The 15987-nt window shown below is 35.7% G+C and overlaps 1 protein-coding gene across 5 annotated transcripts in view; it reads left to right on the top strand.

Moving 5' to 3' along the window:
- Positions 1 to 348: 348 nt before the first annotated feature.
- Positions 349 to 15987, top strand: part of RIMBP2 (RIMS binding protein 2) — a 55272-nt gene continuing 39633 nt past the window's right edge. For 4 of the 5 annotated variants that reach the window (XM_035895370.1, XM_035895371.1, XM_009639833.2 and 1 more), the window contains exons 1-3: positions 349 to 450; positions 4357 to 4407; positions 10368 to 10572. In XM_035895370.1, the coding sequence (XP_035751263.1) occupies positions 349 to 450; positions 4357 to 4407; positions 10368 to 10572 (358 nt within the window). The remainder of the gene's footprint in view (positions 451 to 4356; positions 4408 to 10367; positions 10573 to 15987) is intronic. The other variant, XM_009639834.2, reaches the window with a different exon arrangement.

Below are 15987 nucleotides of genomic sequence, written 5' to 3'. Positions count from 1 at the left end.
TCAAGGTTTTTTCCAAGCTTTAATTTTTCAACACAATGCCACATATAAGTCTGTGCCTGAACAGGTACTGTTCACTTGTGCATCACAGCGGCTGCATTGCTGGCAATGAGAGAGTTGTATATCCTAAAAGAGATTGCTGTCAAAATGCCTGAGTTTAGCATTGGCAATATGCCCCTAGGTACTGACTGAATTAAAATCCTATCCAGTTTCCAGCTTGCCTATCAGTGATACCAGAGAGCTTTTATATTGAGATGAACATCTGCATGCCTTGGAATGGCAACATGTTTGGCTGCAGGTAGAATACATCGAAGTCTCCTGATAGTTTTTCTGCTTCCTTTGAAACAGCATATGCGAGAGGCTGCTGAACGGCGGCAACAGCTGGAATTGGAGCATGAGCAAGCCTTGGCTGTTCTCAACGCCAAACAGCAGGAAATTGAACTCCTGCAGAAGGTAAGTGGGGAAAGGGAAAGTCAGGTGAAACAGCACATTGCAGTGACAGAACACAGGTCATGAAAGAGATCTCCTGGTTTAAAGGAACTTAAACCACATCCACCAAACTGGTTCCTGTTCTGGATTATTCTGCCTGATTGCTGATGTATTTGTAATAAGTGGATGTTTACTGTTGGATTTACATGACCGTACCAATTGCTTTATAAATGTTTATGCCAGTGAAGATTAACCTGACCAGTATATATAAAGTCCTTGTATTTCCCAGTAGGGAGAAAAATGATGCAAATACATGTATTTCCTTTGTATTTCCATTGCTTACCCCTCTATTGGGCTCAGGAATATTTGTGCATTCCTTAAATGTCAGGAAGGAATCTGATCTTAATTTCATGATAATCAAAATACAGGGAATCCATCATTTCCTTGTGAGTTTGCTGGAGCAATTACTCATTTTCACGGACATATGTTTTGTTAGGATTTCTTTGGCTTCCTCTTCCAGACACTAGCAATTCTCACTACCTTTCTCCACTAGATTAGATTAAAGTAAGTCCTTGTCAAGGTACTTACACATCACAGTTGATCTTTTTCATAAACTTAACCATTTAGGTGCCTCATTTCAAAGTTCTTTCTCTAATTCACAAATCACTTTAAGACTTTTTTTTTTCACCCTGCAACTTCTCAGTATTCATTATAATATAAAAAACATGGTATTGAGTTTCAGTCTTACCAAAGTCACTTAGAGCTGCAATTGTGTCAATGCTAAAGTTGATTTTTCCAATTGCTTGAGTAGATCAAAACACAGAAATAATAATGCTAATGATAATTTGGTAGAGAATTGGCATGGAAGGACATTCTCAGCAGAAGAAAAAGATGTATCTAAATATACTTTGCTTGAAATAGAAAGCTTCACTTGACCAAATGAAGTCTTCCAGTTAATTTTCTGTTAGCATTTCACAATTAATCTGTTTAGGCATATTTCAAAATGCCACTTCTAGTTATATTCAGCTGTTATTATTTGAATTTCCACTAAATTTTGGACTTAAATTTCCTGGTAAAGCAAAGAACCCAAAGAAAGGTACAGCTTTTCTTCTTGCTAATTTTTGTTACATTCTTCTAATAAATCCTCATTACATGGGTCTTTTTGTTAGAGATTGGCAACAGGAGACAAATCTCTGTAGTACTGTTTTCTCCAATCATTTTTGCTAAGCTATAGCATGATAAACTTCAAGCACAAACAAGGTTGTACTGTATTTGTTATTTTACTCGCTGCGGCTAGTTCAGCATCTATAGCCAGGGATTAAATTCTTGTTCAGTGGAACTGAAGTAGCATGGAATACAAAATAATTTATTTTTAAAATTATCTAGTAATAATTTACCACTAAGTTCCACTAGAATTTTAGCTTAGAATTTCTATACTAAAATTCACCATAACAATTCATCTATGCATTACTCAGTAGAAGTATTTAAGATATAATTCATCCTTCTTACTGATTTCATTCATTAGCCCAAAATACTTCACCTAGGACTTTGCTCAGATACTCATTTTCACAGTGAAACATCTAATTCTTTATGTGATTAAGTTGCTATTGAGTCCTCTTTAATTATTATGGCCTTTCATTATAAGGATCTGTGACAACTTAAATGAGCATTCTTCCCATTGCTTTTTTTGACAAAATATGCGTGTGATATTCATTCTAGATACTACTCAAAAAGTAAAAGGGCTTTTTTAAAAAGTTTTTCTTTTCAGCCCTCCCAAGCTCAGATTCTTTTCCATTGTGACATGTTGGGATCCCAGCTTGGTTGAGGTGCTTAGTTGCTTCTGCAATGCTATTAATAGTGCTATAGAATAAGAATGAAGACCAGATTAGTACATGGTATGGGTAGGAGAGGTAAAGTATTTAAAACATTGAAAGATTTGGGGGGGATGTCTATACTATGCACTGTTCTACCTTGTAGAGAGATACCCAAGCTACCTGTAGTTCTCTAGGCATGATAGTGGAGATGAGCACAGACTAATTTGTCCTGCTTTAGCCTCTAGACTGCTGGTATCCAACACATCTCCTTTTCAACATTATAATGCAGTGTGTATTGTCATCAAAACAATTTAAATAAATCTGTTACCTATCTATAATACTTTGCTGCCATCATCAAACAGAAATTGCTGGCTCATATTTCATCCAGAGCTGACTTCCCAATGTACCTAGTAGTACACGTGTTAAATTCTTTCTTCCTTTTTTTTTTTATTAGAGTCATCTAATTACTTGGAAAAGTACCATGAAATGAAAGTAGTAACTCCAGGCTGTAACAGGATGACATTTCACAGCATATCTTGTTACTGTCGTAAAGTTGTTGATGAACCACAGAAATGTGCACTTTAAAACAAAGCAAGTTACTGGTACAGTCTGATGCATTTGCTGTCACATTTTGTTATTATAAATAAAAAATCATTGTGTTTTTAATATATGTACAGGCTGATCAGATTTTCAGCCTAAAAGGAAGAATATAATATTGTTCATCAAGGTTTTGTGTTGATAGGGAATCAGATGGTCTTTTTCTCCAAGAAAGCCTTACTACAAGACAGTTCGATGTAAAAGAGAGATAGCTATTGATGCAGGTTTTCTAATCATTTATCAAGAACTCCTATTCTGGGTAGATTTTATTAAACTTCTAATGATGGATAACACAAGGCTTTCTATCACCTGTCATCATATGTTTGCTAATGCTCCTGGAGCCAATATTTTATCAGGTGCTAGCAGTAAGATTTATTACTGCAGTACAGGAAGAAATATGATTGTGCTTGCAGTACCAAAGGAGGCTTTATTACCATGCATGACAGTGAAGTATAGTTTCAGTATATGTTTTCAGTTGCGACTTCATGGCCTGAACCACCTTCCACTGAAACCAATAAGGGAGTAGAGTAGCCCTCATAGATGAGGAAAATGAAGTTAACATAGCTGCATCAGTGTCTATAATGGGAGTCTGGTCAATTAAATAACAAAGTCTGTGGGATGTTGCCCTCTACTAAGCTGTAGGGATTTAAGACTTTTCTCTGATGAGAAATGTGCAGAATGTGGTCTTTGGGTTACAGTAATAAGGAGCTAAGAGGCAAAGTTAGCGCATCATACTGCTATCAGCCTGATACAATGGTTAACAAAAAGTTTTGCTTATCTTAGGCAAGCGTCAGTAAAGAAGATAGCGAAAAGTTAAATGGAAATAAAGTGAGGATAACACAAACTTGCTGAGTGCTGGGGGTTTTGTTTTTACATTTTATACTTTTCCTGAGCAAAATTTGATAACTGAATTTCTGAGCTACATAAAAGACACTTTTCTGCTCTCATTGATTCCCTCTTTTCTTCTTTCACTCAGTTAATTGGACCATAAATGTTGTAATCCTCTTTAGAGACAAGCTTTCTTGTGGTTGCCTTGAAGTGTTTTGTGAGCTATTTACTTAGATGTTAAATACTGTTGCTGCATATAAAGAATGAGCTTAATTTTGTGTTGCTTTCTCCTAGCTGGTATAGTAGGTTTCTACACTATGAACCTCCTGCAATGTAGAACAAGCAGCTCATTTTTCAGTTTTAATTTAGAGGGTTTCGGAGACACTTCTGATGTGTTCTTGCAGTGTGTTAAGCATGCTCTTCTTCCTCCAACAAAATGCTATTAAGCTTCACTGAGATTCAATCTCCTAAAAATAAGCTGTTATTTCAGTGGCTTGGAACCAAAGGACTATAGTAATATTGACGGAGCCATCCCCTCAAGACTGTGATTGGCTTTGGATTTGAGTATACAGTATGCGACTTTATGTGGTTAGAGCATACTATTTGTGGCATGACTAATGGATTTTTCTTTTTCTTTCCTCTCTTCCTCTCCTTCTCCTCTCCTTTCACTTTTCTTAATTACAAAAACAAGGCTCAGGTTGAAGCTAAGAAGGAACATGAAGGAGCAGTTCAGTTGCTAGAGGTAAGAAGATCTTTTGTGTTACCTTTGCAGAGGTTCCATTCTGAATGTGATAAATTTACAATATCATCACTTTTGAAAGTTTCAAGTAATACGTAGGCAAATAGAGGGGTTTTTTTCTCTTCTAATGTAATTGCATTCTTTAAAGATTATAAGTCGGTTAGGAGTGCATTAAGCTGAGCTGTTAGAAGTGATGTGTGTACCTCAATTGCTCTTTGTATAGAATGGAAATTTTAGTACTGTATTTTTTGTAAAATACTATCAGATACATAGAAAGGAAGTGATTACTTCTAAGAACTATTATAATTTAGGCTGGAAACATAGCTGCAAATAGCAATAAATTGCCCAAGATTCCTAATTAAATACTGTCTACTAAATATAAAGCAACATGTTAAAGAGCCAAAATTTTTAAACCTAATGAAAGAATTTGGATACTTTGAAAAACCTTAAAAGGATGCGGTAGAGAGAGAACACTTCATTCTTTTTATTGGAAAAGTAGATCTTCAAGGTAGTCTGAACTGGGCCTTTGAAAATCAAGGGCACCAGAAATATATTCAAATTTTTGATTGGAAACATAGAATAACTCTGTTTGGAAGGCACCTCTGGCTATCTGGTCCAATTCCCTGCTCAAAGGTCCTCTTTAAGATTATTGTAGGCTGCTCAAGGCTTTGCCCAGCCCATTTTTAAATATCTCTGGGAGTGGAGATATGACAACCTCCATGGGCAGCCTCTTTCAGTCTTTAAGCACTTTTATTATGAAGAATATTACTTTTGTATCCTGTTGGAATTTTTGTCCGGACACTACCCACGTCCATTGCCTCTAATCCTATTGCTGTGTATCACCAGCAGGGGCCTTTCTTAGGATTTCCTAACTATGCTGCAATAAGTTTTTAGAATTTGCCCATGACTATTTGGTTTAGTAAGTAAACACTGTTAAATAAATTAAGTTTTGAGAGATGATTCAGATTATCTGATTTACTAACTTCTAAGGCACTAAATACCTGCACATAGTGCTATCATCCATAAAGGCAACATCATCCATAAAGATACATCAAAAAAATTTTCCTTAGCAATTGCTCAGTTATGACCTTGGCATGGGGCGTTTCCTGTAAATTCATTAGTAGTTGTGCTTTTGGACTTTGCATCACATTTCCAGCCTTCCTTTCGGTCATTAATCCTAAAGGAAAATCTAGTAATTTAGTCTTCTATGCCTAAGGATACAGAATTGCTTGTGCCTTGTATAGAAGAACAGGAGCAAATTCTTACTCCCAATTAAAACCCATGAGCTTTACTGTCAATTTTAGTTGCAGCAGGGCAAGGTTTGCAAAACCTCTTTGTCTTTGGCTGGAGTGAAATTTTGAGAGGTTTTAAACTGGGACTCTTATAATAATGGAACCTTTGTCATGGACACTTACAGTTACAGTTAAATTACATATGAAAACACAAAAAATCAAAGGAGAATTGAAATAAATGAATACACTCAAATATCTGCCTGGTGCTGACAAAACCTTTTATTCCCCTTGCTGCCTGCTGTTTAGAAATGGAGACTGACCCACAGTGTTGTGCAAAATAGGACAAATGACAACAATGTGTAGCAGAAATTAGAACTCGTATAAGAATGTTCCTAAAGCAAACAATTCCTCTTCAGTTTTTCAAAACTAGGCTCAACAGATTCTTTAAGTTCCAATTATATTGTTTGATGTAATTGGATAAGGTAAAGTGTCAAAAAATATAGATGCAGAAGTAAATAGTACACTAACTGCATCCAGATTTCCTTTTCTTCTTTTTTGTTCTTCATTTTTTCATGCAAAATAGGTATTCGCTGATAACTACCTAAATAGGTTTTCTGTCTGAGGCATTAAATGATTATTAAGTCTTAATATACTGTACATATCATAAAGAACATGTGATACCATAATTTGATTACAGCTCATGCATTGTCGACATTTCACTTAGAAATCTGGTTTTAGCAGAAGGCAATTTCTAGTCTTTTTACCTCTCACAGTCTGTCTGTGTACTTACTGGTCATGCGTTGATGGAAGGATGTTTTTTCTGGTGCACTGATCATCTTTAAAAGAAAATAAATTATTTATATCTGAAAAAGTTAATATTCCTACAGAAATTGTTTTACTCCTATGTTTTCATTATCATCATATATATTGTTTGTTTTACCTTTGAAGAACATAAGATTAAATTATTTAATGCCCGGTGGAAAGTATATGATGCAGGAAAGCTTAAGTAGAAACAAAGCAGGCAAGGGATTATTTACCCTGCTCTAGCTAATCAAAATTCCTATTTAGCTGATTTGTCTGCGAGCTCAGATTTGCATAGCCCCATCAAAGTTTCCTAAGCTTTTGCTTTTTATTGCCATAAGCCCATTAATTTTTAGCATTTTATTTAATCTGCCTATTGCAATTTAAGACCAGCAGTGCTATTGATTTCTGAAACATTCTATAGCGTGATTTGCGTTAATGCATGTTTTTACACGTGTTAACTGTTCTAATATATTTTGCTTTGAAATGTAAAAAAAGTGTTCAAAACTGTTTTTATTCCTTTGTTTATTTCACATCTCTTTGTTTACTGTGTCTTGTTTGGAATTTATTGCTTTGCACTTCATCCAGAACACCTTGGACAGCATGCAGGTATTTTAGGGCATAAATTCTCCTTTCCCTGTCCTGAATCCTGCACTTTTCCCTTTAAAATGAGTACAATAGTCCTGCCTAACCTTGCATGGGATGTGTGCTAGAACCATTGTTATGCAAGCATGCTTAGTATTTATTGGCTTAATACCAAATCACCAAAATCAGAACTTTTTTCTACAAGAGATTAATCTTCAAATATGGCATGATTTAATGAGAACTCAGGTACTGGTTTTGAAAGTGAATTTCTTATGAGCATGCCCAGTAAGAATGGTTTGGTAGTATTCAAGATTGTAGCTTTCTAACTGTGTGGATTTTGTCTGAATTCAGATTTTTTCTTTATTAATACAAAGATAATCTTATGTGGTATTTTCACCTGAGGTTGATTTATTGAGCCACCTACTGAAAGCCATTGCTGCTACGTAAACAATTACACTATGAAATGGTATCTCTGTAGCAGAACATGTGGGGTAATTACTAGTCTGAATTCAAGCCCGTCCACCTGGAAAGTTGCTCATCATCTTACCTGTCTTGTGCAAACAGTATCTGTCTTGTAATGGATGAAGTCTACATCATTTTCAATTTAAGAAGCTGTATGAGTTTTAGAAATAGCACTATGTATTGTATGAGAAACTTGGTAAGTCCTAAGTGAAATACATTCAATACGGTCTGCAATAGAGAATGTCTTTTCATACAACCACTGCTATAGGTAGATCCAGTTTTAGGGGGATCCGATAGACTTGGGACTTTCATGCCATCATTATTAGGATAGGCAATATGGGCAGAATCATGATACAGAATAAAAATTCACTAGTTCTGAGAGCGCATGCCTCACTCTGCAGTGACATACCTGAATATGCAGACTTTCTACAGCGCCCCCCCCCCCCCCCTGCCTCAAGTCAAGAAACAAAAATGGGTATGGGAATGCCGCCTGTTAGTACTGTTGTGAATCTTATGGCAATTTTTAATTTATATAGTACCAGCTTTGTGCTCACTTCTAACTTACAACCTTGATTAAAAAAAAAGTATAAAGGCACTTTTCTTCCAGGCTTCATACTGTCGTGAGAGAACAACTTGAAAATGAAGATTCTATATACTCAAAAGAAAAGTCAGAGAAGGCATATACTGAAATGCAAATAGGTTTTAAGTTAATAATAATAATAATACATTAAATTAATATTTTTTCAAAAATATTTTTTAAGGCAGACTTAGCATCTTGTTGGGTTCTGGATGATGATGTTTTTATTTTTTATTTTATGCTAGAGTTTCCATAACTGCATGTGGAAAGGTCAGTATATATTCTTAGACAGTTTAATAGCTCGTCCTTAAACTTTCCATAGGAAAGAGGGGGTCTAAAAACCCAAACCACTTTTCTACTTTGTTTGTGTAATGTTCTTTAACGTTGTACGTAGATGCCTTATTCATGCAGCAAAGTAACAAGTAGCAAAGGCTCACATTTCTGTTGCTCAAAATCACAGTGAAAAGATGAAGACAAAAACCAAAAATCAAAGCATTTAATGTTTGTGTAAAACTCCTACAATGCCTCTGTATCTTATTGTTTTCTCTTTCATAATCAGTCAGATAGATACCCTGAGACTTCTTTAGCAGAACTAAATATGTGTTTTATGAATACAAAGAAATTACATCCTCAAAATTCACTGTAGCTTTAAAAATGTATTTGTTACAAAGAAAGGAACAAACAATACCACCTTCTGTAGTAGAAAATTTGGATTTTTGTGTTCTTATGGGGACTATAAGTGTTTTGTTTATCTTTAGCTGTGCTAAGATCTTTGTATAGCTGGTATGTAATATATGTCATTTTCTTGATATGTAACATGGGCTGTTTTTCTTATATGAAGTGAGAACATCTTTCAAGAAAAAGAAACATGTAGTACAGTTGAATTAATTTAATTGATATCCAGATTTCCTTTGTTAATACAGTTGTTTAACTAGGCATATACTGTAAAGGGTTTTTTAGTGAAGGAAAGTGATTTTTGTTCTTCGTAAATCATCAGATTAGCATACAATACACTAGCTTTTCATATAAGGAACCTATTACTGCCTCTATTGAGCTACTTCTGCTTGCAGCGTTTGGGTCACAGCACAAGACATGAGTGGTCCCTAGGCCTCAAATGTCAGTCTTTCTCCGGCAGATTTCCAGAGTACGAACCGACTGTTTGCCCCTATGTGAAAATAAGACATCACAAATGAAATTCTCAGGAGCTTTGCTGATTTTTCAGTCTTTGCAAGAGGTGTTAATATGTTCTTGCCTAACTCTCTGGGTACTCTAGATTTGTGTTTTTTCTCTTCAGGAATATATGACAGTGTATGCAAATAGATATACAGGCTGTTTATAAATGCAGATTGAAATTTACATGCATTATATTGAAAACATTATTATATCCTTAATTTAGTTGGTACAATGAACACACAGATTTGCATAAAAGTTTTTTTCATGCTTTATTATCTTCTCTACTCATATATTTTTTGAGTTAAAGTTGTAGAAGAAATCCTGAATTCTCATGCCCTTTGTCATTTCTTTCATCTAGGCAATCTTTCCTATCACCTCATCCATTTTTTCACATCAGGAATTCATAAACTGTATGTAGGTAAATTTCCCAAGTCATCACAGAAGCTTATCTTTTAAGTTGTTTTGTTAAAGCCTAATACCTCAAAATTTAAAACAAAATGTTTGCCAGCAATGACATTTTGCTACTTCTCACAAGCTTACCAACAATCTCCTCTTGGCTTGGTGTCTAGATTACTTCTGTGTGGCTTGGCACCTATAGTGATGACCATTATTTTTGAAAGGGAATTGAGCAAGTATATAGGCCCACATTCTGCATGAACTACGGTGGGGGTTTTTTGGTGGTGTTTTTTAATACATCAGTGTTAATCTAACAATTCAGGAGGCTTCAACTTAATAGCTGAGGATGGGCAAACCTCAGAAATATACCTCAGTCTTAGAAAAAGTTGGAAAAGTGCACAAAAGTGACGTTCAGATATGTGTAGAAGTCACAAAGCTGTAGGATCTATTTGCAAGTGTTCTTGACAGTGATTTTTTTTTAGCACTGCCAAAAAATATGAAGAATTTCCACTTTGGAAATTGGGGATGAAAGGAGCGTTTACCTGAATATTACAGGGCTTCTAAAAAGTTTCATTCTAAATATGGGTGAGACTTTAGGGGGAGAAAAGTGTAATTGTGGGCCTGTTTATCCCAAACAGTTTGCCTATCCTGGCTTCCTGGTACTTAAGAAAAATCTGACGCAGTCATAGCTTGCTCTGATCTCAGTCTAATGTCTGTGTTATGTCTTGCTTGTGCAGGCCAAGGTCCGAGAGCTAGAGGAGAAATGCCGGACACAGAGCGAACAATTTAACCTCTTGTCCAGAGAACTGGAGAAGTTTCGACAGCAAGCAGGAAAGATTGATCTCCTGAGCAGTAACTCGGTGGCATCCTCAGATATCCCTGGTTCTCCCGGTAAATCTCTATCCCAGCTAATGAATGGAATAGCCACTTCTATAGGCAAAGGTAAGGACCAGCATTTTATTTGTAGGTATCTGTTCTGCCCTGTAGGTTTTAAGATGCAGCTCAATGATGTAAATAGAATTTGATTGTACAAATGGAGGATGGAATTCGCTCCTGTTCCTGTTTTGTGACTTGTTTAAATTTCAGAGTCTCTTAAGCCTTCACTGAGGTTGTTCCAGTTTTATTTGGGCACTGCTGTGAGCAGAATTCTCTCTAATTATTGGGTGTAGTGATGAGAAACCTGTTCAGTGTTAAAATTATGTCTTCCTTATGTAAATATCTACATCTGCTGGAAGAAGAAAGATTGTCTGCATCTACAGGCTTTGCTGTAAAACCTTCACTGTTTCAGGGACAGGAGTTAGTTGAAGTAGCATTTTGTGGGGAAAGAAAGCATAGAGAACCCCATGCTGCATTAGCCATTACATAAAAGAAACTTGTAAATAAGCTGGGTTGAAAATGGGAAAGCTGAATGGAAGATTTTGACAAACATGAAAATGTTTTTGGTTTAGTTGCATTTATTCAACAAAAAATATGCACTTCTCCATAAAATTTTGTAAGTAAAACATTAAAATAAGTTTCAGTGGAAGCAAACACTGTCTAGAAAAATACAAATTCTGCCACAAAGTGATTTTGTTTGGAAAGGAGTTTCATGGGGTATATTTTAAGAGACCTGAATAGGGATAAAATCTACAATTGCTTACTAAACTGTGCAAAGGTGTGTTTAAATTCTTAGCTATGTTTAAAATAATATTTGAACATGTAACTGCTAGGTGTTTTAGAAACAGAAAATTCACAACAAAAGATATTGTTGATTGATTTTTAAAAGAAATAGAGAACGTAAAAAAAAAAAATTATTTTACATCTGTATTGGTGTTCTTACACTTATAGTGCCTTCAACACCTATAGTATCTTCAACACAGTATGTGTTTTTCCAAGGTCTGTGTTGAACTGCTCCTAAGTACACAACTGTGTTAGCAATTCATTATTCATGAGAAAATTTAAAAGATCAAGGCAAGAGGTTATCTGAGGAGACTTGAAAGTAACCTGCACGTAAATCACATGCTAGATTGTGTATTATAACTATGTTGTTATCAAGGCTGAGGAGTGTGCTCACCAGCTCAGTATCATCCATGCTAGAATGACTTTAACTACTTGTTCTGCAGAGGAACACTTGTCAGGTAATTTCCATTACTTACAAATTCCCCCAGAGATGTTTTAAAATAAGTATGAGGAGGAACTGGAGAAATTAATGTCTTGACTTTTTTTCATTTTATCTTCCTAAGCTTCCAGAAAAATTCTGAGGCATAGGGCCTAGAAATCATAAATAATTTCCCTATTGTTACAGATGAGCAGTTATTTTCAGTGAAGGGTGCTAAACTCAATGTGAAACCAAGTCAAAAGGAACCAAGGTGACATCCTTCTTTCATTTCACTTCAGTAATTTTGTACTTTGTATGTCTTGGGTTTTTGAACACAAAATTCGAGCTGTTTGCAGTCTTGCCCAATGTGGTGTATATTAGTTTATAGGCTTTTCTGGAGCTGCAAGTCTTATCTCAGTGGGTATTAAAGTGCACTAAATGGAGAATTCAGAAGGCATTACCTGATAGCCGTCAGAATTAAGTAGAAATTTCCTTAATATCATCAGGATTAGCTCCTCATGTCCCTAAGGACAGGATTTTCAAAGCAACAATTAATTTTAAAGGAAAGGTAATTACTGAAATGTCCTGTAGGCAGCTAGTGAAGGTCCAGTCTCTATCTCTGGAATTGATCTAAATAGGCCTGTCCTGAAATAAAAATCAAATAAATTTTTGAGGTCCTCAGTCAAACTCTCTAAACTAACATATTTATTCTTGAAATACTAATGGAAACAGCTTTTAAAAAAACCTTCAAAACATAACAGACAGAAATCTTCTAAGAACTCCCTGACTAATAACACAGAAAACACAGCTAGGTCTTTACTGAAGTAATTTAAGGGCCTCGTTCTGTAAACCTTTTCTCATAATCTATTGATTTTTATATGACTTAGAATTCAGGGACTGCAGCACTGATGTATAAACATCAGAAATCTTTGGACAATATTAATTCTCAGTATGAATGCACTGATAACAATAAAGTAATGTTTAAGAAAATGGGCAGGATTTCTAATTATTGAGATCAACCATTTCACAATAATGATGGTAATGTTACAGCAAGTTCTTCAAACCAGAAGTGTAATTATTTTTATTATGTGTGAGGAAGAAAGAACACAAGAGGGAACACAAGGACAGCTTTCAAAGCAAAGCAAATCACGGAAATGAGATCAGTTTATGACCAGCTGCTTTGCCTTAATTGGTGATATTTGAATGTATCAGGAAATGAAATAAACCTAGCCAGAATATATTAGAACGTAAAAACTTCGCTCTAAACATATATTAATGTCACAATCAGATACAGGAACCTTAAGATTTATTATTCATCAGATAAAAGACTCATTTAAATGGCCTTTCTAGGTAATTTAGATAGTCCATAATGAATCAGCAGTTCCAACAAATAAAATGGAGAGTGTAATTGTACTACAAGTATGGCCAGCTTTAATTCTGCTGAGACATTTAAATTAAGTCTGGTGCTCTTCCTTGCCTCTTTCTTTGGAAGAGTGTTCTTCAGACTCCCTTAACAGATACTGGCCAGTCATGGGAAAATAAAGGCCATTTTGATGGTTTACGGATTTTACGAGACTTTACGGACAAAAACCCTGTGGCTTTATAAGGTTCTTCCCTAGTGTTTAGAGAAAAAAAGAGACATTTCTAGCAGCTACTGCATGTTCTTATGAACTGACCTCTTATATTTTTCATTTTTAACTCTTAGTTTTTTCCAGAGTACAACTATAAAAGGAAAGGTGCATTTTTTTCTTCTTTGTTTCCAGTGAGTTAACAAGTTTTAAAACAGTCTTTATAGGTCTGATTCCTCCACATTCTGTTGTTCAAGCCCGGGGACATCAGTGACATTGTCTTGGATGAACAAGAGAACCTAGTTGGAAATTGTTTCTTATTTTGGCAGTAAAGTTAGGCCAGTTTTTAGATGCAGCCATTTTCATCTGTACTTATGTATTCACAATCCGCAAAAGTAGACATCCTCTATAGAAATGATCAGGAGATTACAGAGATACAGGAGGTTTCAGGAAGAATGTGCTTCATGCACAGTGAATCTCAATTTTGCCTTTTGCAAAGGCATTGCTTGGTGATGCTTCTTTTTTTTTTTTTTTTTTATTAATCCAACTGTGGCTCTGTGTACATAGAATCAGCATGAATTTACATATATTATTTAAGCATCTGATGACCTTTTGAAAAAGTATCCCGTACAGAATACACAGGAATGAACTGCTAACATTGTATGATACAGCTCACCCGAAAACTTGTTCTTTCCAGTCTATTGCAAATATTCCAATACCTTGAAAATGCAGTAATTTTTAAACTGCTTAAGAAATAGATCACATTGTGGTCCCAGATAAAAGCAGTCCCACAGCATGGGAGAGAGCCTTAGAGGATCAGCTTCTGTTACTTCACACACCTTTTCATAGACAGGAGTTGATGGTACTCAGTGCAGATGTTATTGAGCGTGGAGATGTTACATTGCACAAATAGCCAAATGAATAGAGAAACAGAGGACACTGAAGGCAAAATAGGTCCAATGAGGGAGACGGATCCATTTTGCATAGCTAGATTTGGGGCAGAAGCTGTATTTCCATGTACATTGATGGATATGGGTACAGAATTACTCTGATGAGAAGTGAGGTATCTAAGTAGGCTGTATCTAGTTATTAGCACCATCTGGAACCATAGATGTGTCCAGTCACATGATGCAATTACAACTACCACACAGTTTTCTCTCCTGTGTATTAAGGACTCAAAGTAAATTTTATGCACCCTGTTTTACAAGTGGCAAAAATAAGACAGTTTAATATCTTCCATCTTGATATTCCTGGAGTTCTTGATAATGTGTGTTCCTATCCTGGTTATCATCCTATATGTATGCAAAGCAAGGGCTATATTGTCGAAGAATCTTTCTCTACATTTTGTATGTAATGCAACTAATTTAATAACAAAGCCTGAAAAATCCAGGAGGTATGAGACCAAACAGCAGTTTCCTTTGAATGAATAATCACAGTTGGACCAATTATTTATAGGCTTGGCACTGACAGGCTGATATGGCAAGCACGTTAACAGCAAACAGAAGGAGCTAAATTGGCTAAAGGTTTCTGAACAGGGATGACTTTTCTGTTATATATGTGAGAAAGGTTCCAAGAATAAAAAATGTGCCCTTTTCCAGCCTGGGGATTGCTGTAAGCAGGCTGGTTGTAATTAATCTTTTGTATGATGACTTGTATATTTCCCTGCTGTCAATGTGCTTAAGCTCTCCTGCTGTAAATTACAGTGATGCAGAGAAAATTAATCATTGGACTAAGGAGAACACCAGAAAAATCCTCTGATGATATGTTTTGGAACTTATTCTCCTCTGCAATATGAATAAAGAGGTTCCACTGATAATTCCTGGTGACGTATGTCTGGGAAGCTTGCAATTCAGTAGCAAAACGTTGCAGTCCAGACTTCTGGGAGAACTGGAGAGGAAATGCTGAACCTACACATATCCAGGGTCTGAAAAATTAGAGCATAGGCTCATTATGTTAATGAGAGAGAGAAAGGAGAAAGCACTCTGGATATCTGATTGTGTCAGCAATGCCCTAGACTCTGTGCTTTGCTATAGCTTCTGCTGATGCTGCAAGTATAATTTGTCTCAGTTTACAATTCCTGCTTGTTTTCATGTGGCTTGGGACTAAACTAACAGTAAAAGGGAAAAAATGTAGAAGTATTTTATATTACACCTTCTTAGTCTCTCTTGCAACCCCGACGAAGCTGTTCTCGAGTAAATAGGAGATAACAGTGTTCAGCCTCTTGTAAGGCTGCCTCCTTAGGTCCTTTCAATCTGCAGTATAAACTGTCTTTTTATTTTTAAATGCTTAAAAAAGCAAAATAAAAATATTCAAAAAGCATTTCTGGAGATTTTTTCCTTTTTCACAGTCTATGTCTTCAGGTTTTTAGAAAATGGAGAGATGGCGCTGTAATCAAATTATGTGTTTTAGTACTGGTGTTAGTGAGGAACTCTTAAGAAATACGAATCTTAGAACTTACTGCCCTGCAAAAAACCAAACCGCTTCCCTTCATTTCAAAATTAATATCCTGCTAACTAAATTATTAGCATTTCGGTCACTTAGAAGATAAATGCTCAACTTGATTCTACCTTCCAGTATGTGACAGGGTCCCTGAAAGGAATAGGAGTGTTCCAATGGCAGCTTTTTAGTGCTGGGCATGTTAAACAGCATGTCAGATAACTTCTCAGAACCGAGGTGGACTTTTTTTTTCATTAGGGGAAACTTTAACTTTGA

The sequence above is a fragment of the Egretta garzetta genome, unplaced genomic scaffold, assembly GCF_000687185.1.
Source record: "Egretta garzetta isolate BGI_Z169 unplaced genomic scaffold, ASM68718v1 scaffold25, whole genome shotgun sequence".
Classification (NCBI taxonomy): domain Eukaryota; kingdom Metazoa; phylum Chordata; class Aves; order Pelecaniformes; family Ardeidae; genus Egretta; species Egretta garzetta.
This window is presented reverse-complemented; position numbering and strand designations above follow the sequence as displayed.